This window comes from Hyla sarda, chromosome 1 (genome assembly GCF_029499605.1).
Source record: "Hyla sarda isolate aHylSar1 chromosome 1, aHylSar1.hap1, whole genome shotgun sequence".
NCBI classification, from domain to species: Eukaryota; Metazoa; Chordata; class Amphibia; order Anura; family Hylidae; genus Hyla; species Hyla sarda.
In genome coordinates this window covers 138451835-138473892 of record NC_079189.1, presented here as the reverse complement: position 1 = coordinate 138473892, position 22058 = coordinate 138451835, and the positions used below count along the sequence as shown (strand labels likewise).

Below are 22058 nucleotides of genomic sequence, written 5' to 3'. Positions count from 1 at the left end.
AAATGCGCATGATGCTCTTTCACTTCAGAGCCCTCTCGTATTTCAAGGAAACAGTTTAGGGCCACATATGGGGTATTTCCCTACTCGGGAGCAATTGCACTAAAAATTTAGGAGGCATTTTTCTCCTTTTACCCCTTATGAAAAGGAAAAGCTGGGGTCTACACCAGACTGTTAGAGTAAACAAATAAAAAAATTTACACTAACATGCTGGTGTTGCCCCATACTTTTTATTTTCACAAGAGGTAAAAGGAAGAAAAGACCCCCAAAATTTGTAACGCAATTTCTCCTGAGTACAGAAATACCCCATATGTGGGGGGGAAATGCTCTGCGGACACACAACATGGCTCAGGAGTGAGAGCGCAGTATGTACATTTGAGGCCTAAATTGGTGATTTGCACAGGGGTGGCTGACTTTACAACGTTTCTGACATCAACGCAAAAAAATAAATGCCCGCGTGTGACCTCATTTTGGAAACTACACCCCTCACTGAACGTAACAAGGGGTATAGTGTGCCTTAACACCCCACAGGTGTTAGACAAATTTTTGTTAAAGTTAAATGGGAAAATGAAAAAAAAATTCACTAAAATGCTGGTGTTACCCTAAACTTTTCATTTTCACAAGAGAAAATAGGAAAAAAGCCCCCCAAAATTTGTAACCCCATTTCTTCTGAGTAAGAATATACCCAATATGTGGATGTAAAGTGCTCTGCGGGCGAACTACAATACTCAGAAGAGAAGGAGCGCCATTGGGCTTTTGGAGACAAAAATGTATCCGGAATTGAAGGCCACGTGTGTTTACAAAGCCCCTATAGTGCCAGAACAATGCCCCCACACACATTTGACCCCATTTTGGAAACTACACACCTCACATAATGTAAAAAGGGGGGCAGTGAGCATTTACGCCCCACAGGTGTCTGACAGATTTTTGAAACAGTGGTCTGTGAAAATGAAAATGTAATTTTTCATTTGCACAGCCCACTGTTCCAAAGATCTGTCAAACTCCAATGGGGTGTAAATGCTCACTGCCCCCCTTATTTGTAAATGCACATGGCCCCTGACTTCCATTTCAAACAAATTCTCTCTCCAAAATTCCAATGGCACTCCTCTTCTTCTGAGCATTGTAGTGTGCGAGCAGTGCACTTTACATCCACATATGGGGTATTTCCATACTCAGAAGAAATGGGGTTACAAATTTTGGGGGCATTTTCTCCTATTAACCTTTGTAAAAATGTAAAAATTTTGGGAAAAAACTGCATTTCTGTAAAAAAAATTTCTTACATTTACACATCCGGCTTTAACAAAAAGTCGTCAAACACCTGTGGGGAGTTAAGGCTCTCTGTACCCCTTGTTACGTTCCTTGAGGGGTGTAGTTTCCAAAATTGTGTGCCATGTGTTTTATTTTTTTTTTTTTTTTTTTTTTGCTGTTCTGGCACTATAGGGGCTTCCTAAATGGGACATGCCCCCCCAAAAACCATTTCAGAAAATTTGCTTTCCAAAAGCCAAATGTGACTTCTTCTCTTCTGAGCATTTTGGTGCGCCCGCACAGCATTTTACATCCTATGGGGTACATACCATGGGGTATTTCCATACTCAGAAGAGATGGGGTTACAAATTTTGGGGGGCATTTTCTACCATTACCCTTTGTAAAAATTGTAACTTTGGGGGGGGGGGGGGAAAACTGCACTTTAGTGAAAAAAAAATTAATTTACACATCCAAATTTAACAAAAAGTCGTAAAACACCTGTGGGGTGTTAAGGCTCACTGGACCCCTTGTTACATGCCTTGAGGTATTAAGGCTCACTGGACCCCTTGTTACATGCGTTGAGGGGTGTCGTTTTTTTGCTGTTCTGGCACCACATGGGCTTCCTAAATGTGACATGTCCCCCAAAAACCATTTCAGCAAAATTCACTCTCCAAAATCCCATTGTCGCTCCTTCCCTTCTGAGCCCTCTACTGCACCCACAGAGCACTTTATGTTCACATATGAGGTATTTCCTTAGTCGAGAGAAATTGGGTTACAAATTTTGGGGGGCTTTTTCTCCTATTACCCCTTGTAAAATTTCAAAAACTGGGTTTACAAGAACATGCGAGTGTAAAAAAATGAAAATTTTGAATTTTCTCCTTCACTTTGCTGCTATTCCTGTGAAACACCTAAAGGGTTAACAAACGTTCTGAATGTCATTTTGAATACTTTGGAGGGGTACAGTTTCTATAATAGGGTCAATTGTGGGGTATTTCTGATATGAAGGCCCTTCAAATCCACTTCAAACTGAACTGGTCCCTGAAAAATTCCGATTTTGTAAATTTCGTAAAAAATTGGAAAATGACTGCTAAACTTTGAAGCCCTCTGATGTCTTCCAAAAGTAAAAACATGTCAACTTTATGATGCAAACATAAAGTAGGCATATTGTATATGTGAATCAATATATCATTTATTTGGAATGTCTATTTTCATTACGAGCAGAGAGCTTCAAAGTTAGAAAAATGTTAAATTTTTTCATAAAATTTTGGAATTTTACACCATGAAATGATGCAAGTATCGACGAAAATTTACCACTAACATAAAGTAGAATATGTCATGAAAGAAAAAAAAATTGGAATCAGAATGAAAAGTAAAAGCATCCCAGAGTTATTAATGCTTAAAGTGACAGTGGTCAGATGTGCAAAAAAAAAACACCCTGGTCCTTAAGCTGAAAATGGGCTTGGTCCTTAAGGGGTTAAAACACATGCTGGGCACATTAATAAAAAAAAAAAAATAATAATCATTGGACAGTCCCTTAAATGATGACATAGACGTGTTGCACTTTGACTTTTAACCCCAGAAGATCCAGCCAGCCTACAGCAGAAGATACTGGGGGAGATTTATCAAAACCTGTCCAGGATTTGATAAATCTCCCCCACTGTGTTTATCAACTGCCAAATGAAATATACCGTATTTATCGGGGTATACCACGCACCGGCCTATAACACGCACCCTCATTTTACCAAGGATATTTGGGTAAAAAAAGTTTTTTACCCAAATATCCATGGTAAAATGAGGGTGCGTGTGTGCGCGTGTATACCCCGATAAACCCCCAGGAAAGGCATTGGGAGAGAGGCCGTCGCTGCCCGCTTCTCTCCCCCTGCCTTTCCTGGGGTGTAGAGCGCTGCTGCCGGCCCTTCTCACCCCCTGGCTATCGGCGCCGCTGCCCGTTCTGTCCCCCTGACTATCGGTGCCGGCGCCCCATTGCCGGCGCCGATAGCCACGGGGAGAGAAGGGCAGCGGCACCCATTGCCGGCGCCGCTGCCCAGTTGCCTCCCCCCATCCCCGGTGGCATAATTACCTGGGTCGGGTCCGCGCTGCTGCAGGCCTCCGGCGCGCGTCCCCTGCGTCGTTGCTATGCACGGCGTGGCGCATGACGTCAGTGCGCCGCGCCGTGCAGCGCATAGCAACGACGCCGGGGACGCACGCCGGAGGCCTGCAGCAGCGCGGACCCGACCCAGGTAATTATGCCACCGGGGATGGGGGGAGGCAACGGGGCAGCGGCGCCGGCAATGGGTGCCGCTGCCGCTTCTCTCCCCCTGGCTATCGTCGCCGGCAATGGGGCGCCGGTACCGATAGTCAGGGGGACAGAACGGGCAGCGGCGCCGATAGCCAGGAGGAGAGAAGGGCCGGCAGCAGCGCTCTAGACCCCAGGAAAGGCAGGGGGAGAGAAGCGGGCAGCGACGGCCTCTCTCCCCCTGCCTTTCCTGGGGGGTGTATCGGCGTATAACACGCACATAGACTTTAGGCTAAAAATTTTAGCCTAAAAAGTGCGTGTTATACGCCGATAAATACGGTACCTAGACAGTTATATAGGAATACTACGGGCCCGTTCACACTAAGTAATTCAAGAGGAATTTACTCTAGCAATTCCTCTTGAATTCTCCGCTCCAAATGAATCTCTTCTGCCCATTGACCATTGACATTAATGTTTTTCCCGCTGTCCTGTTCACACTGCGGAAATTCTGATAGCAGAATTCCGACGCTGAATTCCTTTCCACTTGAAGAACGAGCAGAATCCAATAGAAGTCTATGGTGAAAAAAAAAATTCTGCCCGACATCGTTCTCAAGCAGAATTCAGAAAAGTAGAATTAAATAGCCTCCTCCTTCATTTCTCTTCATTTCTGCTCAAATTCTGCTTGATGGATAAAATGACAGAAGGCAACAATTTCCTGACTGAAATTATTCCTCTTGAATTCCTCAGTGTGAACATACCCTAAGGAGGAAAGTTGCTGAGACAGCTGTATAGTGAGAGGAATTCAAACTTTTACAGGAAAAAAAGAGGAAAGTAGTTCACAGGACTTTGCTGCCATCTAGTGCTAAAGGCCAGCAGTGCATCTATATACATATATATATTGCGAAAGAAACTGTAGCACTCCCAGAGTAGTGGAAAACGGTGTAGAAGTTTATTCTAACTTAGGCATCAAGGCAACGTTTCGGCTGCATGCAGCCGAAACGTTGCCTTGATGCCTAAGTTGGAATAAACTTCTACACCGTTTTCCATTACTCTGGGAGTGCTACAGTTTCTTTCGCAATATTAATGTTACGAGCTCCGTGACATGGACCTCATCTGTTTGCACCCACCTCACCATTGCTATAGGAGTGCTGCCTCTTCCTTTGCTTTTCTATATATATATATATATATATATATATATATATATATATATATATATATATATAAAACAAAGGATTTAGACTGTTTTCTCCCGTCTAAAATTGTCGAACAGAGAGTCGCAGTCTAAATATGTGTGACTTTTTTGCGACTTTTGCTTTAGAGAAATTTTAGAACATGATGAATTCTAGTCTATTTTAGATGGCAAGATGCATTAGTGCTGAATATATCAACAGCGACTTTTCGGCGAAAAGTCGCATTGACTAAAAGTACGCTGAAATGTCAGACCGTGTTGCAGCAGGTTTAAATACAGTCGAAACTGTAGGTCCCGAAGTCAGTGCGCAGAATTTATCAAGAGCTGTGCGCCTTTTGATAAATGAAGCGCACAATAGACCGGCCTAACCCTCTGTAGTTTGGTCTATATTGATGCGGGACATAGACAACTTTGATAAATCCCCCGCAATGTGTGTGTGTATGTGTGTATGTATGTATGTATGTGTGTATGTGTATGTATATGTGTATGTTCCAGCATCACGTCCAAACGGCTAAAGATATTAACATGAAACTTGGCACACATGTTACTTATATTGCAAACAACAAACATAGGATAGGTATTTTAACCCTTACTCACCCCCATTTGCCAGGGTCGGGGTTTGTGTTTAAAGTCCCATACAAGCCTATGGGAAATATATGTTACTGCATAACTTCCAGACAGACTGGAGATAGTTCGATAATACTTGGTCACATGTTACATATACAGTATGTCCACTTAAAATATAGGATATTTAATTTAACCCTTAAAGGGGTATTCCAGGATTTTTTTTATTATTTGACTATGCTACAGGGGCTGTAAAGTTAGTGTAGTCCATAATATAGTGTCTGCACCTGTGTGTGACGGTTTTCTCACAATTCTTCTGTGATTTTCACCCCAATATTTATTTTTGCCAGCATACAAAATGACTGTTGTCTCAGATATTTCCCAGCTTGCAATGCGGCTGAGACCTGACTCACTAGTCAGCTGATGACAGGGAGCCTGTTTGCTTCAATGGGTGGAGGGATCAATCTGCAACTATTACAACAGCTGGAGGCACCCTGATTGAAAACCACACTGATTTGAATGGATGCAGCTCATTTATGTTTCATTGGGTGGGGTGGCTGATGTCAAACAGGAAATACTAGTTCACAAACAGCTAGCCACAGTGTTATGGTAATCTCACAACATAGCCATTTAGCCCCAAGACAAGCGCAGATCCTTCCTAAGCATGTCCATTACTGTCTGCCAGGTACGTACTAAAATCACCTTATGGGTGATAACCTCTTTAACTACCCCCATTTGTGAGGGTCGGGGTTTTTGTTTATAGTCCCATGCAAATCTATGGGAAATGTATGTTCCCACATAACTTCCGTACGGCTGGAGATATTTCATTAATACCTGGTACACATACAGTCATGGCAGTAAATGTTGGCACCCCTGAAATTTTTCTAGAAAATGAGGCATTTCTCACAGAAAAAGGATTGCAGTAACACATGTTTATTCCATTTGTGTGTATTGGAACTAAACTAAAAAAGGGAGTAAACAAAGCAAATTGGACATAATGTCACACCAAACTCCAAAAATGGTCTGGACAAAATTATTGGCACCCTTTCAAAATTGTGGATAAATAAGATTGTTTCAAGCATATGATGCTCCTTTAAACTCACCTGGGGTAAGTAACAGGTGTGAGCAATATAAAAATCACACCTGAAAGAAGATAAAAAAGGAGAGAAGTTCACTTAGTCTTTGCAGTGTGTGTCTGAGTGTGCCACACTAAGCATGGACAACAGAAAGTGAAGAGAACTGTCTGAGAACCAAAGTCGTGGAAAATATCAACAATCTCAAGGTTACAAGTCCATCTCCAGAGATCTAGATTTGCCTTTGTCCATAGTGCGCAACATTATCAAGAAGTTTGCAACCCATGGCACTGTAGCTAATCTCCCTGGGCGTGGACGGAAGAGAAAAAAAATTGATGAAAGGTGTCAATGCAGGATAGTCCGGATGGTGAATAAGCAGCCCCAAACAAGTTCCAAAGATATTCAGGGTGTCCTGCAGGCTCAGGGAACATCAGTGTCAGCGAAAACTAGCCGTCGACATATAAATGAAATGAAACGCTATGGCAGGAGACCCAGAAGGACCCCACTGCTGGCACAGAGACATAAAAAAGCAAGACTACATTTTGCCAAAATGAACTTGAGTAAGCCAAAATCTTCTGGGATAACGTCTTGTGGGCAGATAAGACCAAGATAGAGCTTTTTGGTAAAGCACATCATTCTACTGTTTACAGAAACTGAAATGAGACCTACAAAGAAAAGAACACAGTACCAACAGTGAAATATAGTTGAGGTTCAATGATGTTTTGGGGTTGTTTTGCTGCCCCTGGCACTGGGTGCCTTGAATGTGTGCAAGGCATCATGAAATCTGAGGATTACCAATGGATTTTGGGTCGCACTGTATAGCCCAGTGTCAGAAAGCTGGGTTTGTGTCTGAGATCTTGGGTCTTCCAGCAGGACAATGACCCCAAACATATGTCAAAAAGCACCGAGAAATGGATGGTAACAAAGCGCTGGAGAGTTCTGAAGTGGCCAGCAATGAGTCCAGATCTAAATCCCATTGAACACCTGTGGAGAGATCTTAAAGGGGTTATCCACAATAAAGTGATTTTAGTACGTACCTGGCAGACAGTAATGGACATGCTTAGGAAGGATCTGCGCTTGTCTTGGGGCTTAATGGCTATGTCTTGATATTACCATAACACTGTGGCTAGCTTTTTGTGAACTTGTTTTTCCTGTTTGACTTTCCTTTTTTTTTTATTACAAATCCCACAATTCCATTTTCCTCCCTACCACACATCAGCCACCCCACCCATTGAAACAAAAGACCTGTGGTTTTCAATCAGGGTGCCTGCAGCTGTTGCATTAGTTGCAGATTGATCTCTCTCCCACCAAGCAATCGCTCCACCCATTGAAGCAGACAGGCACCCCGTCATCAGCTGACTGACTAAGCTTTTAAAAATAAATAGTGGGGTGAAAAATCACAGAAGAATTGTGAAAAAAAATGTCACACACAGGTACAGACACTATATTATGAACTACACTAACTTTACAGCCCCTGTAGCATAGTCAAATAAAAAAGATTCCTGGAATACCCCTTTAAAATTGCTGTTGGGAAAAGGCACCCTTCCAATGAGAGAGACCTGGAGCAGTTTGCAAAGGAAGAGTGGTCAAACATTCCGGCTGAGAGGTGTAAGAAGCTTATTGATGCTTATAGGAAGCGGCTGATTTCAGTTATTTATTCCAAAGAGTGTGCAAGTGTTACTGCAATCCTTTTCTGTGAGAAATACTTCATTTTCTTGAAAAATTTCAGGGGTGCCAACATTTACGGCCATGACTGTATTACTTATATGTCAAATAAAAATATATTATAGTTAAATTAACCCTTACCTACACCCTTATATAAAAGATGGGTTTTTGTTTCAAGTCCCATGCAAGTATATGGTACTTCCAGTACCTTACTCCACAAGCTCCGCTCTGCATCTCCTGGTGAATGTGTTAGTCTGGCTTGCAAGCCACACCCATCTCACATCACATCTCACAAAGACACGCCCACTGTTAAGCCCCACCCCTTTTATTCTCTACCCTTTTTGTGCATCGGTTTGGCTTGAAAATCATGCCCAGTCACACAAAGTCACGTCCCCTTCTATTTTCAGCTTACAATATCTTTATTACAAATCAGTCCCACCTGAGGACGGGATATGAGGACGGGATATGAGGTCGGGATATGAGGTCGGGATATGAGGTCGGCATATGAGGTCGGCATATGAGGTCAGCATATGAGGTCGGGATAGGATAGGAGGTCGAGATATGAGGACTGGATATGAGGTTGAGATATGAGGACTGGATATGAGGACGGGATATGAGGTTTAGATATGAGGACAGGATATGGGGTTGGGATATGACAGCAATATATGAGGATTAGATATGAAGTCAAAAGCTTCCTCCTTTGTTGATTTTCCTCCCCAACAAGGATTAGGAAGGAAAAACCGGGCAACGCTGGGTATTCAGCTAGTGCTTTAATAAAAGAAATGAGTGCACAAGACTTTGCTGCCATCTAGTGATAAAGAACAGCACTGCCTTACATTGCTTTCGAAAGCATGTCTCTAATTGGTTCTCTGAAATGTAGCATTCCCACATAGCGGCAGATGTGCTTAAACTAGCATTTTACAGTAAATCTTTTGGACCGAGAGTCCAAAATAGTATGGAAGCTGACATAGTAAAATGTTTACTCTACTTTCTAAAAATAGTGCCAAATACTATATATAAGGGTATGAGAGCTCAATAAAATCCCATTTCACAATCATGTTTTCTTATGGTGGTTCAGCAGTGACTTTTTCAGCTTTCTCTCCTATACCACTCCTACTATAATCAAATTATCTAGCTTTCCAAATGTGATGTCCTATCTACAGGGGAGCCCATCAATGTAAGTTTAGCTCTTGGTAATCGCCACTGATCGGATGTTTGAAGAGACCACAGCACTCATGTGAGTAATGCAGCCTCTTCATAGTTTACATGTGCTCCATACCTGCACTTACTGTACTTTTAGTAGCAGCATGTGCAGGGTACACTGGCGTTCTCCTGTTCACGTGAACGGACTGCGTAAATATATTCTAGCACATCTCTTACCTGATGGGGAGCTGTTGATCCTGGATTCTCTGGGCTTTGGAATGGGTTTTCTCTCTTTGTCATTGAGTCTGGATTCTGACAGCCAATCTTCATAGTCTCCTTGGCTGATATTTTCAGTATTCTTGCTTTTTTCAGAATACTTGCTGAAGCTTTTTTCTTCTTGTGTGCTTTTTTTAAGGAAAGATATTTTTCCATGTTGCTCCTCTTCACTGTCAGAGAAGTGGAAATCTTTTTGTAGTTTGGACTCAATTACTTTTGTCTTTCCAAAGGACTCATCTAAACTGTCTAAAATGAAGCATATAAAGTTAAACTTCAGTAAGAAGCACAAAGCATAAAATGACGGTAGAAAATTGACTTTGTTAACAATACATGTATATAAACTATTCAAAGGCTACATACAATTCTATTAACAGTGGATCAGTCAGTAAAGGGATATTACCAGATAACAAAGTAATGGCATATTGCTTGGATATTTATAATCAGGGAGATCCAACCCCTGGGACCCTAAAACTCCCTTAAAGGGGTACTCCGCCCCTAGACATCTTATCCCCTATTGAAGGGATAGGGGATAAGATGTCAGATTGCGGGGGTCCCGCCGCTGGGGACCCCCGGGATCTCGGCTGCAGCACCCACCTTTTGCAGCTTCCGGCAGTGCTGGAGGCTTTCATTCTAATGCCTCACGACCTCGGTGACGGGAGATCGTGATGTCACGACTCCACCCCTGTGTGACGTCACGCCCCCTCAATGCAAGTCTATGGGAGGGGGCGTGACGGCTGTCACGCCCCCTCCCATAGACTTGCATTGAGGGGCGGGGCGTGACATCACACGGGGGCGGAGTCGTGGCATCACGATCTCCCGTCAACGTGGTCGTGAGGCGTTAGGATGAGAGCCTCTGGCGCTGCCGGAAGCCGCAACAGGTGGGTGCTCCAGCCGAGATCCCGGGGGTCCTCAGCGACGGGACCCCCGCGATCTGACATCTTATCCCCTATCCTTTGGATAGGGGATAAGATGTCTAGTGGCGGAGTACCCCTTTAATAGAAAATCTCATCTATCTACATGTAGAGGAATGGTACATGATAATCCTGGTCTTGGCTGGAACCAGAAGAAGCATGCACTCGCCTTATCACTTCCATTTAGAGAGTATGTTGGATTGTTCCCAAGTATATCAGTATATCAGTGCTCCCATTCACCCAACTGTGCAGAGATCTGCCTCTGGCCTTATCCTATTCATTTATATGAGGCTACACTGCAGTTCTCTGTACAACTAGGTGTTCAGGGCCTCGCTGTGTAGGCAAAAACTCAAAAGTAAATGTAGCACTTCTCCACTGTCCCCCCTTCATTCCTAGGATAAGTAGAGGTCCTAGAGGTCAGATCCTATTGATCATAAAGTAATGACATATACTTTATGAGATGGGAATATTCCTTTAAGATTGATAAAACGATTACAAAATACTAGAAATGGCAAATGTTTAAACAGAATTGAGTTTGGAGTCATTTCAAGGCCAGGGCCATGCCCCCACAGTTAAAGCCACCCACAGAGTGGAGATGATGTACAAACACTTCAAAAGTAATGTTTACTAGACCCCACCTGATTCACAGATATCAGAGCGTGAATGGACTTACATAAGTGCTAAGATGAACTTGGAGCACCGAAGTGCAAATGGAATTACACTGTATGCACTAAATATTGATGTAATTTTGCTTGTAATATGAATTAAAACCAATGCTACATAAAAGTAGTAAATAAACAGGAAGCTTTGCACACTGTGCACACTTTTTGGAGACTGTATGGTGAGGGGACAAAGAATCAGTACAGCATTGATGTTATTTAATTAATAAAGAAAGTAGAAGAAAAAAACAGGGATATGCGCCCCTAGTGAAGGATGTTTATAGGTGAGATGAAAACAATTTAAGTTGTAACACTCACCTATTTTCGTTGTGCTGAGAGCACAACATCTGTGATAGCCTTAGGTGATGTCTCAGGTCTGCAGCCACGGTCCTCTGGAGCAAAGGTGATGTCCCAGCAGTGTAAATAACAAGAAAAAGGCAAAAGTTGGGCCGTTGGTGGCGCTGGTCCTGACTCCTTCCTCCCGACACAATCCCGACAAGATTGTGTCGGGAGGAAGGAGTCAGGACCAGCGCCACCAACGGCCCAACTTTTGCCTTTTTCTTGTTATTTAATTAATAAAAACCGGGAGATAGATCGACATCAGAGAAGACTGGCAGCGGCCTACCTCCCCTTTATCCAGTTACAACACATTAAAGGGGTATTGCAGTGAAGGACGATTTATCCCCTATTCAAAAGGTCTGACTGCTAGGCATGCGGTCTCCATTCATCGTTATGGGAGAGCCAGGGAGACACAAATACAGCGCTCTGGCTTTCATGCAGAGATCAATGGAGGACACATGCCGACCCCTACTTTGTGCATGAGCAGAGCTGGAGCACTGGGCAGAAGATTGCGGGGGTCCCAGCAGTCAGATCGTCAGCGATCAGACACTTATCCCCGATCCTTTAGATAGGAGATAAATTGTCCTTCACTGTAGTACTCCTTTAACACTCAGTCAAGCTGATGTACAATGGGTAAATGGAAGATATGTCTGGCTATTTAAGGTGTATGGTTTCTATATTTTTAAACACATGAAGTAATCCCGTAACATGACATACCGTCACTTTCAAACTCTTCAGAGTAATCTGAGTAGTTGTCTTCTTCCACTGCTTGTTGTCGTGATACTCGAGCGCTAACTGCCTTCTTCAGCTCATCCTACAATAGAGAATCTTATATCATGTAACTAGAAAAAAAAAATAATAATAATTTCCAATCTATAAACGATATGTTAGCTTACACAGGTAGCTGTCATTCACTGATTAGGACTGCCCTCTGGGCTCCAAGGGGTAAAATAAACAATAAGAATCTTAATCTGCTCAGCTGACCCACTCGACCGATTATCGGTTTGGCCGATATTATCAGCCGATATTCACGATTTTCTAAGTTATCAGTATCAGCAATTACCTTGCCGATAATGCGGGCATTTTAAATCAATAAACTGCAGTGGCTTTTGTGGGGCGAGAGACCGCTGCCGCCGCCCACTTCTCTCCCCCTGCCTGTCCTGGGGTCCTAAGTCCATCCGCCGCCGCTGCCCCATTGCCTATCCCGGTTTTATAATTACCTGTTCCCGGGGTCCGTGCTACTTCTGGCTCATGCGGCGTCCTGCGCTGTTGCTGTGCGCTGCGCAATGACGAGTGACGTCCTCAACGCGACGTCACCGTCAGTGGCTCGGTGCACAGTGACAGCTCAGGACGCTGCCGGAGCCAGAAGTAGCGTGGACCCCGGGAACAGGTAATTATAAAACCGGGGATGGGGGGAGGCAATGGGGCAGCGGCGGCGGTGGCTGGCCAGAGGATAGGCAGGGGGAGGCAATCGGGCAGCGTCGGTGGTTGGACACAGGTCCCCAGGACAGGCAGGGGGAGAGAAGCGGGTGGCGGCGGCGGTCTCTGTCCCCACAAAAGCTGCTGCATTTCATTGATTTAAAGCTTTAAATCAATGATCTGCAGCGGCTTCCCGGCGCCAGAAACAGTTTATCAGGGTATACCCGCACACACACGCACCCAAATTTCACCAACGATATTTGGGGGGGGGAATTAAAATGCACGGAATATCGGTATAAGTTATAGGCTATCGGCCTGAAAGTTCACAGGTTATCGGTATCAGCTTTAAAAAATCAATATCAGTCGATCCCTACTAAGGACCGCAGGTTTTTGCACTTTCGTGTTTTCCACCTCACCTTCTAAAAATCAAAACGCTTTCAATTTTGCACCTACAGAAATGAATCATTTCACCCAAAAATTTATGGCGAAACCAGAAAAAAATTATTTGTGGGGCGAAATTGTACAAATTAAAAAAACACAATTTTTTTAATTTTTGGGGGCTTCCGATTCTATGCAGTGCACTTTTCGGTAAAAATAACACCCTATCTTTATTCAGTAGGTCCATATGGTTACAATGATACCCAATGTATATATTTTTTTTTATTTTACTACTTAAAAAAATGCACCAAAATTAGTATGTTTAAAATTGTCAATTTCTGACCCCTATAACTTTTTTATTTTTCCACAGATGGGGCTATATGTGGGCTAATTTTTTGTGCCGTGATCTGAAGTTTTTATAGGTACCATTTTTGTTTTGTTGGGAATTTTTCATCGCTTTTCATAAAAAAATTTTTAGGGTATACAAAGTGACCAAAAATACGCAATTTTGGACTTTGGAATTTTTTTCTGTGTACGGCATTGACCGTGCGGTTTAATTAACAGTATATTTTTATAGTTCAGAAATTTATGCATGTGGCTATACCACATATGTTTAGTTTTATATACATATATATATATATATATTTTTTTTTTTTAATCAACTGGTGCCAGAAAGTTAAACAGATTTGCAAATTACTTCTATTAAAAAATCTTAATCCTTCCAGTACTTTTTAGGGGCTGTATATTACAGAGGAAATGTTTTACTTTTTAGATTTTTCTGATGTCATGACCACAGTGCTCTCTGCTGACCTCTGCTGTCCATTTAAGGAATTGTCCTGAGCAGCATATGTTTGCTATGGGGATTTTCTCCTGTTCTGGACAGTTCCTAAAATGGACAGCAGAGGACAGCAGAGAGCACTGTGGTCATGACATCAGAGAAATCTAAAAAGTAAAGCATTTCCTCTGTAGTCTATAGCCCCTAAAAAGTACTGGAAGGATTACGATTTTTTAATAGAAGTAATTTACAAATCTGGCACCTTTCTGGCACCAGTTGATTAAAAAAAAAAAAAAAAAAGTTTTCCATGGGAGTACCCCTTTAATTGGGAAAAGGGGGATGATTCAAACTTCTATTCAGGAAAGGGGTTTAGTCAAATGTATTAACTTTTTTTTTATCAGTGTAATTTGTGCTCGATTGTTCCAGTCTGAATCTCAGGCTTGGAGCAATCAAACAGTAAGGCGCCTCCCGCTGTCCTCTCAGCTGTTCGGGATGCCGCGGTCCCGAACAGCTCCGCTGAGCTAGCCTGCAGTATTTTCTCCCGGTTTAGATGCCGCAATCAACTTTGATCGCGGCGCCTAAAGGGTTAATAACGGACATCAGCCCGATCAGCGATGTCCGGTATTAGCCCCACGCGTCCTGGTTGCTGATAACAACCGGGACCCTGCAAGTACGAAGCGGAGCGTGCTTCACATAACGGGAGCCGGCCACGGACGTAAATATACGTCTGTGGTCGTTAAGGGGTTAATACTGGAATGTTCTTTTTAAAGTAACTGAGTATCTGAAATCAAAGTTCCTAATTCATACACCCCTTTAAGATCATAACCCCATGTAGACGTGCCTCTGTAGCCCTTTGGACTGTACTACGCATTCTTAAAGGGGTTATCCAAGAAAAATCTTTTTTTTCATATTTCAACTGGCTCTGGAAAGTTAAAAAGATTTATAAATTACTTCAATTAAAAAAAATCTTCATCCTTTCAGTACTTCTGAGCTTCTGAAGTTGAATTGTTCTTTTCTGTCTAAGTGCTCTCTGATGACACGTGTCTCGGGAACCGCCCAGTTTAGAAGCAAATCCCCATAGCAAACCTCTTCTAAACTGGGCGGTTCCCGAGACAAGCAGAGATGTCAGCAGAGAGCACTGCTGCCAGACAGAAAACAACAACTCAACTTTAGCAGCTGATAATTATTGAAAGGATTAAGATTTTTTAATAGAAGTAATTTACAAATTTGTTTAACTTTCTGGAGCCAGTTGATATAAAGAAAAAAGTTTTTTCCTGGATAACTCCTTTAATAACTTTGTTTTTGTCTTGTCGCATTAATAATGTATTTGTAGACAAACTGACCCACTCAGGGCATCACAGTGACCGAACGAAACACATGAAACTGTTTTGATGCTTTACCTACATTTCTAGCAAAACATTTTCTCATGGAAAATCAGCACAATAGAAACCAGTGTTCAGCTTCCTATGACAAGATACAATGATGGAGCCAACAAAAGGGCGGCCTGTATTGTGTATCCGGACTTGCTGAATGCTTCTACTGTGTATGACTTATCAGGAAGGACAAATCACTCCTATCCTAGACAGTAAATACTATACCTGAAAGGATGTTCTTTTTGTTGTCTTGGGGCTCTTTGTGTAAGCTAGGAAAGTGGAGAGGTTTTCGTCTTCTTCATCCATCTCTCTCTCTTGTGGTGAGTGGTCTTCCACTGGTGTGTGTTACCCCCTCCTGTTAAAAACCACAACCAGGATTAACATATAAACATGGATACAATAGATCCTAAGTCTCCAAACTCCAGCTTCTGCAAAACTACAACTCCCATTATGGCTTCGGCAGTGCAGGTATGCTGGGAGTTGTAGCTATGCAACATCTGGAGGTCCACCGTTTGGAGACCACCGCAATAGATCCCACACTGAATTATAAAAGTGCAGCTATTGAGTACACCGCCGGGACCCTCCGCAATCTCCAGAACGGGGCCTGTCTCTTACAAACTGGTCTTGAGAATTATAACTAGGGATCGACCGATATAGATTTTTTAGGGCCAATACCGATAATCTGTCACCTTTCAGGCCGAGAGCTGATAATTTATACCGGAATATCGGTATATTTCACCCCCCCCCCCCCCCCGGCGGGGCAGAAGCCGTTGCAGATCAATTATTTAAAGCGGGAGCTTTAAATCAATGAACTGCAGCGGCTTTGGCCGGGCCAGAGACCGCCGCCGCCGCCAACACCCGCTTCTCTCCCCCTGCCTGTCCTGGGGTCCTGAGTTTAACCACCACAGTTGCCCCATCGCCTCCACGGAATAGGTCAATTATTACCTCATGTAAAAGACCCAGTGATCAGCCAATGAACAAGCAATTGCTAGAACATCAGCTGTTCGGGCATGCTGGGAGTTGTAGTTTTGTAACAGCTGGAGGCCCACAATTTAGAGATTACTGCCTTATTCATATAGTTATTTGAATTCTATTTTTTTAGTTTTTTTTTTTTTTTTTCACCACACTTACAAACCAATAATACTTACAAACCCCCTGAAACCTTGGGGCTGGGGAAGGAGAAAATAAAAATAAAGAGAAGAAAGGTGCAGGGCCTTCAAATCTCAATGTGGTCTTCAGCTAGACTCCCCCTTAACCCCTTCATGACCCAGCCCATTTTCACCTTCATGACCTGGGCATTTTTTGAAAATCTGACCACTGTCACTTTAAACATTAATAACTCTGGGATGCTTTTACTTATCATTCTGATTCCGAGATTGTTTTTTCGGGACATATTCTACTTTATGTTATTGATAAAATTTCACTGATATTTGTATCCTTTCTTGGTAAAAAATCTAAAAATTTCATGAAAATTTTGAAAATTTAGCATTTTTCTCACTTTGAAAGTCTCTGCTTGAAAGGAAAATGGATATTCCAAATAAATTACATATTGATTCACATATACAATATGTCTACTTTGTGTTTGCATAAAAAAATTGACAAGTTTTTACTTTTGGAAGACATCAGAGGGCTTCAAAGTTCCGCAGCAATTTTCCAATTTTTCTCAAGATTTTCAAAATCGTAATTTTTCAGGGCCCAGTTCAGGTTGGAAGTGGATTTTAAGGGTCTTCATATTAGAAATACCCCATAAATGACCCCATTATAAAAACTGCACCCCCCAAAGTATTCAAAATGACATTCAGTTAGTGTTTTAACCCTTTAGGTGTTTCACAGGAATAGCAGCAAAGTGAAGGAGAAAATTCTAAATCTTCATTTTTTACACTCGCATTTTCTTGTAGACCCAATTTTTGAATTTTTACAAGGGGTAAAAGGAGAGAAATCACCCTAAAATTTGTAACCCAATTTCTCTCGAGTAAGGAAATACCTCATATGTGTATGTAAAGTGTTCGGCGGGCGCAGTAGAGGGCTCAGAAGGGAAGGAGCGACAATGGGATTTTGGAGAGTGAGTTTTTCTGAAAGGGTTTTTGGGGGGCATGTCCCATTTAGGAAGCCCCTATGGTGCCAGAACAGTGGACCCCCCCACATGTGACCCCATTTTGGAAACTATACCCCTCATGGAATTTAATAAGGGGTGCAGTGAGCATTTACACCCCACTGGCGTTTGACAGATATTTGAAACAGTGGACTGTGCAAATCAAAAATTTTATTTTTCATTTTCACAGACCACTGTTCCAAAAATCTGTCATACACCAGTGGGGTGTAAATGCTCACTGCACCCCTTATTAAATTCCGTGAGGGGTGTAGTTTCCAAAATGGGGTCACATATGGATATTTATTGTTTTGCGTTTGTCAGAACTGCTGTAACAATCAGCCACCCCTGTGCAAATCGCCTCAAATGTACATGGCGCACTCTCCCTTCTGGGCCTTGTTGTGCGCCCCCAGAGCACTTTGCGCCCACATATGGGGTATCTCCGTAGTCGGGAGAAATTGCGTTACAAATTTTGGGGGTCTTTTTTCCCTTTTACCTCTTGTGAAAATGGAAAGTATAGGGCAACACCAGCATGTCAGTGTAAAAAAATTTTTTTTTTTACACTAACATGCTGGTATAGACCCCAACTTCACCTTTTCATAAGGGGTTAAAGAAGAAAAAGCCCCCCAAAATTTGTAAGGCAATTTCTCCCGAGTACAGCGATACCCCATATGTGTCCCAAAACTGTTGCCCTGAAATACGACAGGGCTCCAAAGTGAGAGAGCGCCATGCGCATTTGAGGCCTGAATTAGGGATTTGCATAGGGGTGGACATAGGGGTATTCTATGCCAATGATTCCCAAACAGGGTGCCTCCAGCTGTTGCAAAACTCCCAGCATGCCTGGACAGTCAATGGCTGTCCGGCAATACTGGGAGTTATTTTGCAACAGCTGGAGGCTCCGTTTTGGAAACAGTAGCGTACCAGACGTTTTTCATTTTTTGGGGGGAGGGGGGCTGTGTAGGGGTATGTGTATATGTAGTGTTTTTTACTTTTTATTTTAGGTCACTGTTAGTGTAGTGTAGTGTTTTTAGGGTACAGTCACATGGGCAGAGGTTCACAGCAAGTTTGCCGCTGGAAGTTTGAGCTGCAGCGCAAAATTTGCGCCATCTCAAACTTGCAGAACTCACTGTAAACCTCCGCCCATGTGAGTGTACCCTGTACATTCACATTGGGGGGAGGGGGCAAACATCCAGCTGTTGCAAACTCCGAGCATGCCCTTTGGCCGTCCGTGCATGCTGGGAGTTGTAGTTTTGCAACAGCTGGAGGAACGCTGGTTTGGAAACACTAAGTTAAGTAATAAACTTTCAAGTGTTTTGCAACCAAACTTAGTGTTTCCAAACCAGTGTGCCTCCAGCTGTTGCAAAACTACAACTCCCAGCATGCATGGTCTGTCAGTGCATGCTGGGAGTTATAGTTTTGCAACAATTGCAACAGCTGGAGGCACTGAGGTAGGAAACGGACGTTTCCCAACTAGTGTGCCTCCAGTTGTTGTAAAACTACAACTCCCAGCATGCCCAGACTGCCCAGGCATGCTGGAAGTTGTAGTTCGGCAATATCTGAAGGATCATCTGGAGGTCCACAGTTTGGAGACCACTGTATAATGGTCTCCAATCTGTGCTCTTCCAGATGTTAGAGAACTACAACTCCCAGCATGCCTGGACAGACTGAGCATGCTGAGATTTGTAGTTTTGCAACATCTGGAAGAGCACAGATTGGAGACCATTATACAGTGGTCTCCAAACTGTGGGCCTCCAGATGTTGCAAAACTACAACTCCCAGCATGCCCAGAAAGCCAAAGGCTGTCTGGGCATGCTGGGAGTTGCAGTTTTGAAACTCTCAGAGGCAGCAGTGAGATCGCTTTACGGCGATCTCACTGCTGCCAATGAAGATGCCGCACTGCTGCTGCAAACTCACCTCCGGGACGCAGCGCAGCCGGGACCGCATGGAGGACGCCGGGACCGCTCGGGACACCGCTCGGACGGGTAAGTGACGCCGGGGAACGGGTCAGGGAAACTTAGCAGAGCGGTGTGTGTCCCGATCCCCGTGATCGGAACTCACACACCGCGCTGCTAAGTATTTTCATAGCGAAACGCTGCTATCAGCTAGTCAGATTTGACCAGCTGATAGCAGCGATCGCTGGGGAGGGTGGGGGATGAAACCCCCCGTGGTCGCACGGTAAGATGGCTGGCTATCAGTGATAGCCACCATCTTTCCGGGCGCTGCGGGATGCCGCGAGTAGCGGCAGTAATGTTCATGACGTACCTGTATGTCATGGGTCGGGAACACCTTGCCACCCATGACGTACAGGTATGTCATAGGTCGGGAAGGGGTTAAAGGGGTCCTCCCGTGGAAAACTTTTTTATTTATTTTTTTTTTTTAAATCAACTGGTGCCAGAAAGTTAAACAGATTTGTAAATTACTTCTATTAAAAAAATCTTAATCCTTCCAGTACTTTTTAGGGGCTGTATACTACAGAGGAAATGCTTTACTTTTTAGATTTTTCTGATGTCATGACCACAGTGCTCTCTGCTGACCTCTGCTGTCCATTTTAGGAACTGTCCTGAGCAGTATATGTTTGCTTTGGGGATTTTCTCCTGTTCTGGACAGTTCCTAAAATGGACAGCAGAGGTCAGCAGAGAGCACTAAAAAGTAAAGCATTTCCTCTATAGTATATAGCCCCTAAAAAGTACTGGAAGGATTAAGATTTTTTAATAGAAGTAATTTACAAATCTAGGGACGTTAGGGACCCACTCTGGATAGGTGGCCTTGAAGTGGCGAGTGGGCTTGTACTTTTTGATCAAAAATGTATACTAACAACCTGATAGTTTTTGATATTATGCTGAGAAGCAATCAGATCATTATGCAAGATTGTAGATGTGCACCATGTCTGTTTTCTACTTGAATCCACATTTTAATTTACAAATCTGTTTAACTTTCTGGCACCAGTTGATTAAAAAAAAAAAAAAAAAGTTTTCCATGGGAGTACCCCTTTAATTCTATGCTCTACTAGCTTAAATGTATCCTATACTACAGTGATCTTCAACCTGCAGACCTCCAGATGTTGCAAAACTACAACTCCCAACATGCCCGGACAGCCAACGGCTGTCCGGGCATGCTGGGAGTTGTAGTTTTGCAACATCTGGAGGTCCGCAGGTTGGAGACCACTGCTATACTATATAAACTATATCTGTCATTCATATAGCTAGTATTATTATTTTTTCCCATTTGCCGGAGTGCCTTTCTAAGGCCGTGTTCACTCTTTATGGCAAATTAGCCATACCGCAACTAATTACTGCCTGCGTTTTTGTAGAAAATAACCAAAATTGCAGTAGAAATCATGCGTTTTACTGCAATTATGTGTCATTTTTACTGTGATTTCAGTCATTTACAGTAAAACGTGGCAAAAAAATTAAATGAATGCAATAACACAGTCTTGGCGAAATAACCCACTTAACCCCTCGTCATTTGACACATTTGTAAAACTACAACTCCCAGAATGCCCGAAGTACCCCTTTAAATGCTCTTACACGGCCAATAATTGCATCACGTAAAAAAGACCCCGCCATCAGCCAATAAACAAGCAAGCACTAGTACATCAGCTGTCCAGGCATGCTGGGAGTTGTAGTTTAAGAGATCACTGCCCTATTCATATAGATTGGGTTTATTTGTATTACTTTTAATAAATACTTTTTTAGTTAATAGCTTCGCATTTTCATATATTTATTAACCCCTTATCAAGTATCATAAAATTATTATAATTTTTTTTTTTTCAAAACTACAACTCCCATTATGCTTTCAGCGATCCGGGAATGATGGGAGTTGTAGTCTTGCCACATCTACAGGTCGGGGAAGACAGAGCGTGATGTGAGCCCTGTACACATGGTGCGGTTCGACTGATCCTAAAAGCTGCTGTATATATACAGTATAGTGCTCAGGTATTACCTGGATCCCCCCATAACAGTCCCATGGTCCCCACCTGCTGATGTAGACGCCACTGCTGCCCTCCGCTGCTCTATGTCGATGATCTCTTCATCGCCAGTAATATCAGATGGAGGAAAATTTCCGGTACCCGATAACGGGTGGTATCTTTCTCGGGATAAGGCAGGAGAAGCCGTGTTGGTTACTAGGCAACGACGCCAGGTAACGGAAGGAGCACGTGTCCCTGCGTAGGGGGAGGAGCCTAAGCGTCATAACGTTATAGCTGTAAACAGCTTGCGTCTCGTGTGGTGCTGTAGTATTGCTTCCTAGCCAGTAGAGGGACCCTGTCCTTTCTGAGCATAGGAAATAGCTTCCTCATGTGCGGGAGCTATTTTCTATCCTGTAAATTGTAAAAGGACTTTTTTTTTTTTTTTGCCCCCTAGTGGTCGAGTCTTGTACAGGGGATAAAAATATCTCACTGAGAAAGCTAGTGTGTTTCCCAACCACTGTTCGTCCGGCTGTTGCAAAACTACAACTCCCAGCATGCCCGGACAGCCCTTGGCTGTCCGGGCATGCTGGGAGTTGTAGTTTTGCAACAACCTCAGAAACGCTGGTTGAAAAACACTTTTTTAAAAGGATGTTTTCCTCTAGGGAGTTGTTATAGGTGCAGTCGTGTTTTTTTTGTGTGTGTGTTCTTGCGCCAAATGGTTCAAATAGGCGCTTGCCGTATGATGAATTCAGCACCATACCTAACTAGAGATGAGCGAACTTACAGTAAATTCGAATTGTCACGAACTTCTCGGCTCGGC

At 43.1% G+C, this 22058-nt stretch overlaps 1 protein-coding gene across 1 annotated transcript in view; it reads right to left on the bottom strand.

The window, feature by feature from the left end:
• Positions 1–21466, bottom strand: part of MAP9 (microtubule associated protein 9) — a 111911-nt gene extending 90445 nt beyond the window's left edge. The window contains exons 1-4 of the mRNA XM_056562132.1: positions 21308–21466; positions 15468–15597; positions 12015–12111; positions 9350–9634 (exon numbers count right to left, since the gene is read on the bottom strand). Coding sequence (XP_056418107.1) covers positions 9350–9634; positions 12015–12111; positions 15468–15548 — 463 coding nt within the window. The 5' untranslated portion in view covers positions 15549–15597; positions 21308–21466. The remainder of the gene's footprint in view (positions 1–9349; positions 9635–12014; positions 12112–15467; positions 15598–21307) is intronic.
• Positions 21467–22058: the final 592 nt, after the last annotated feature.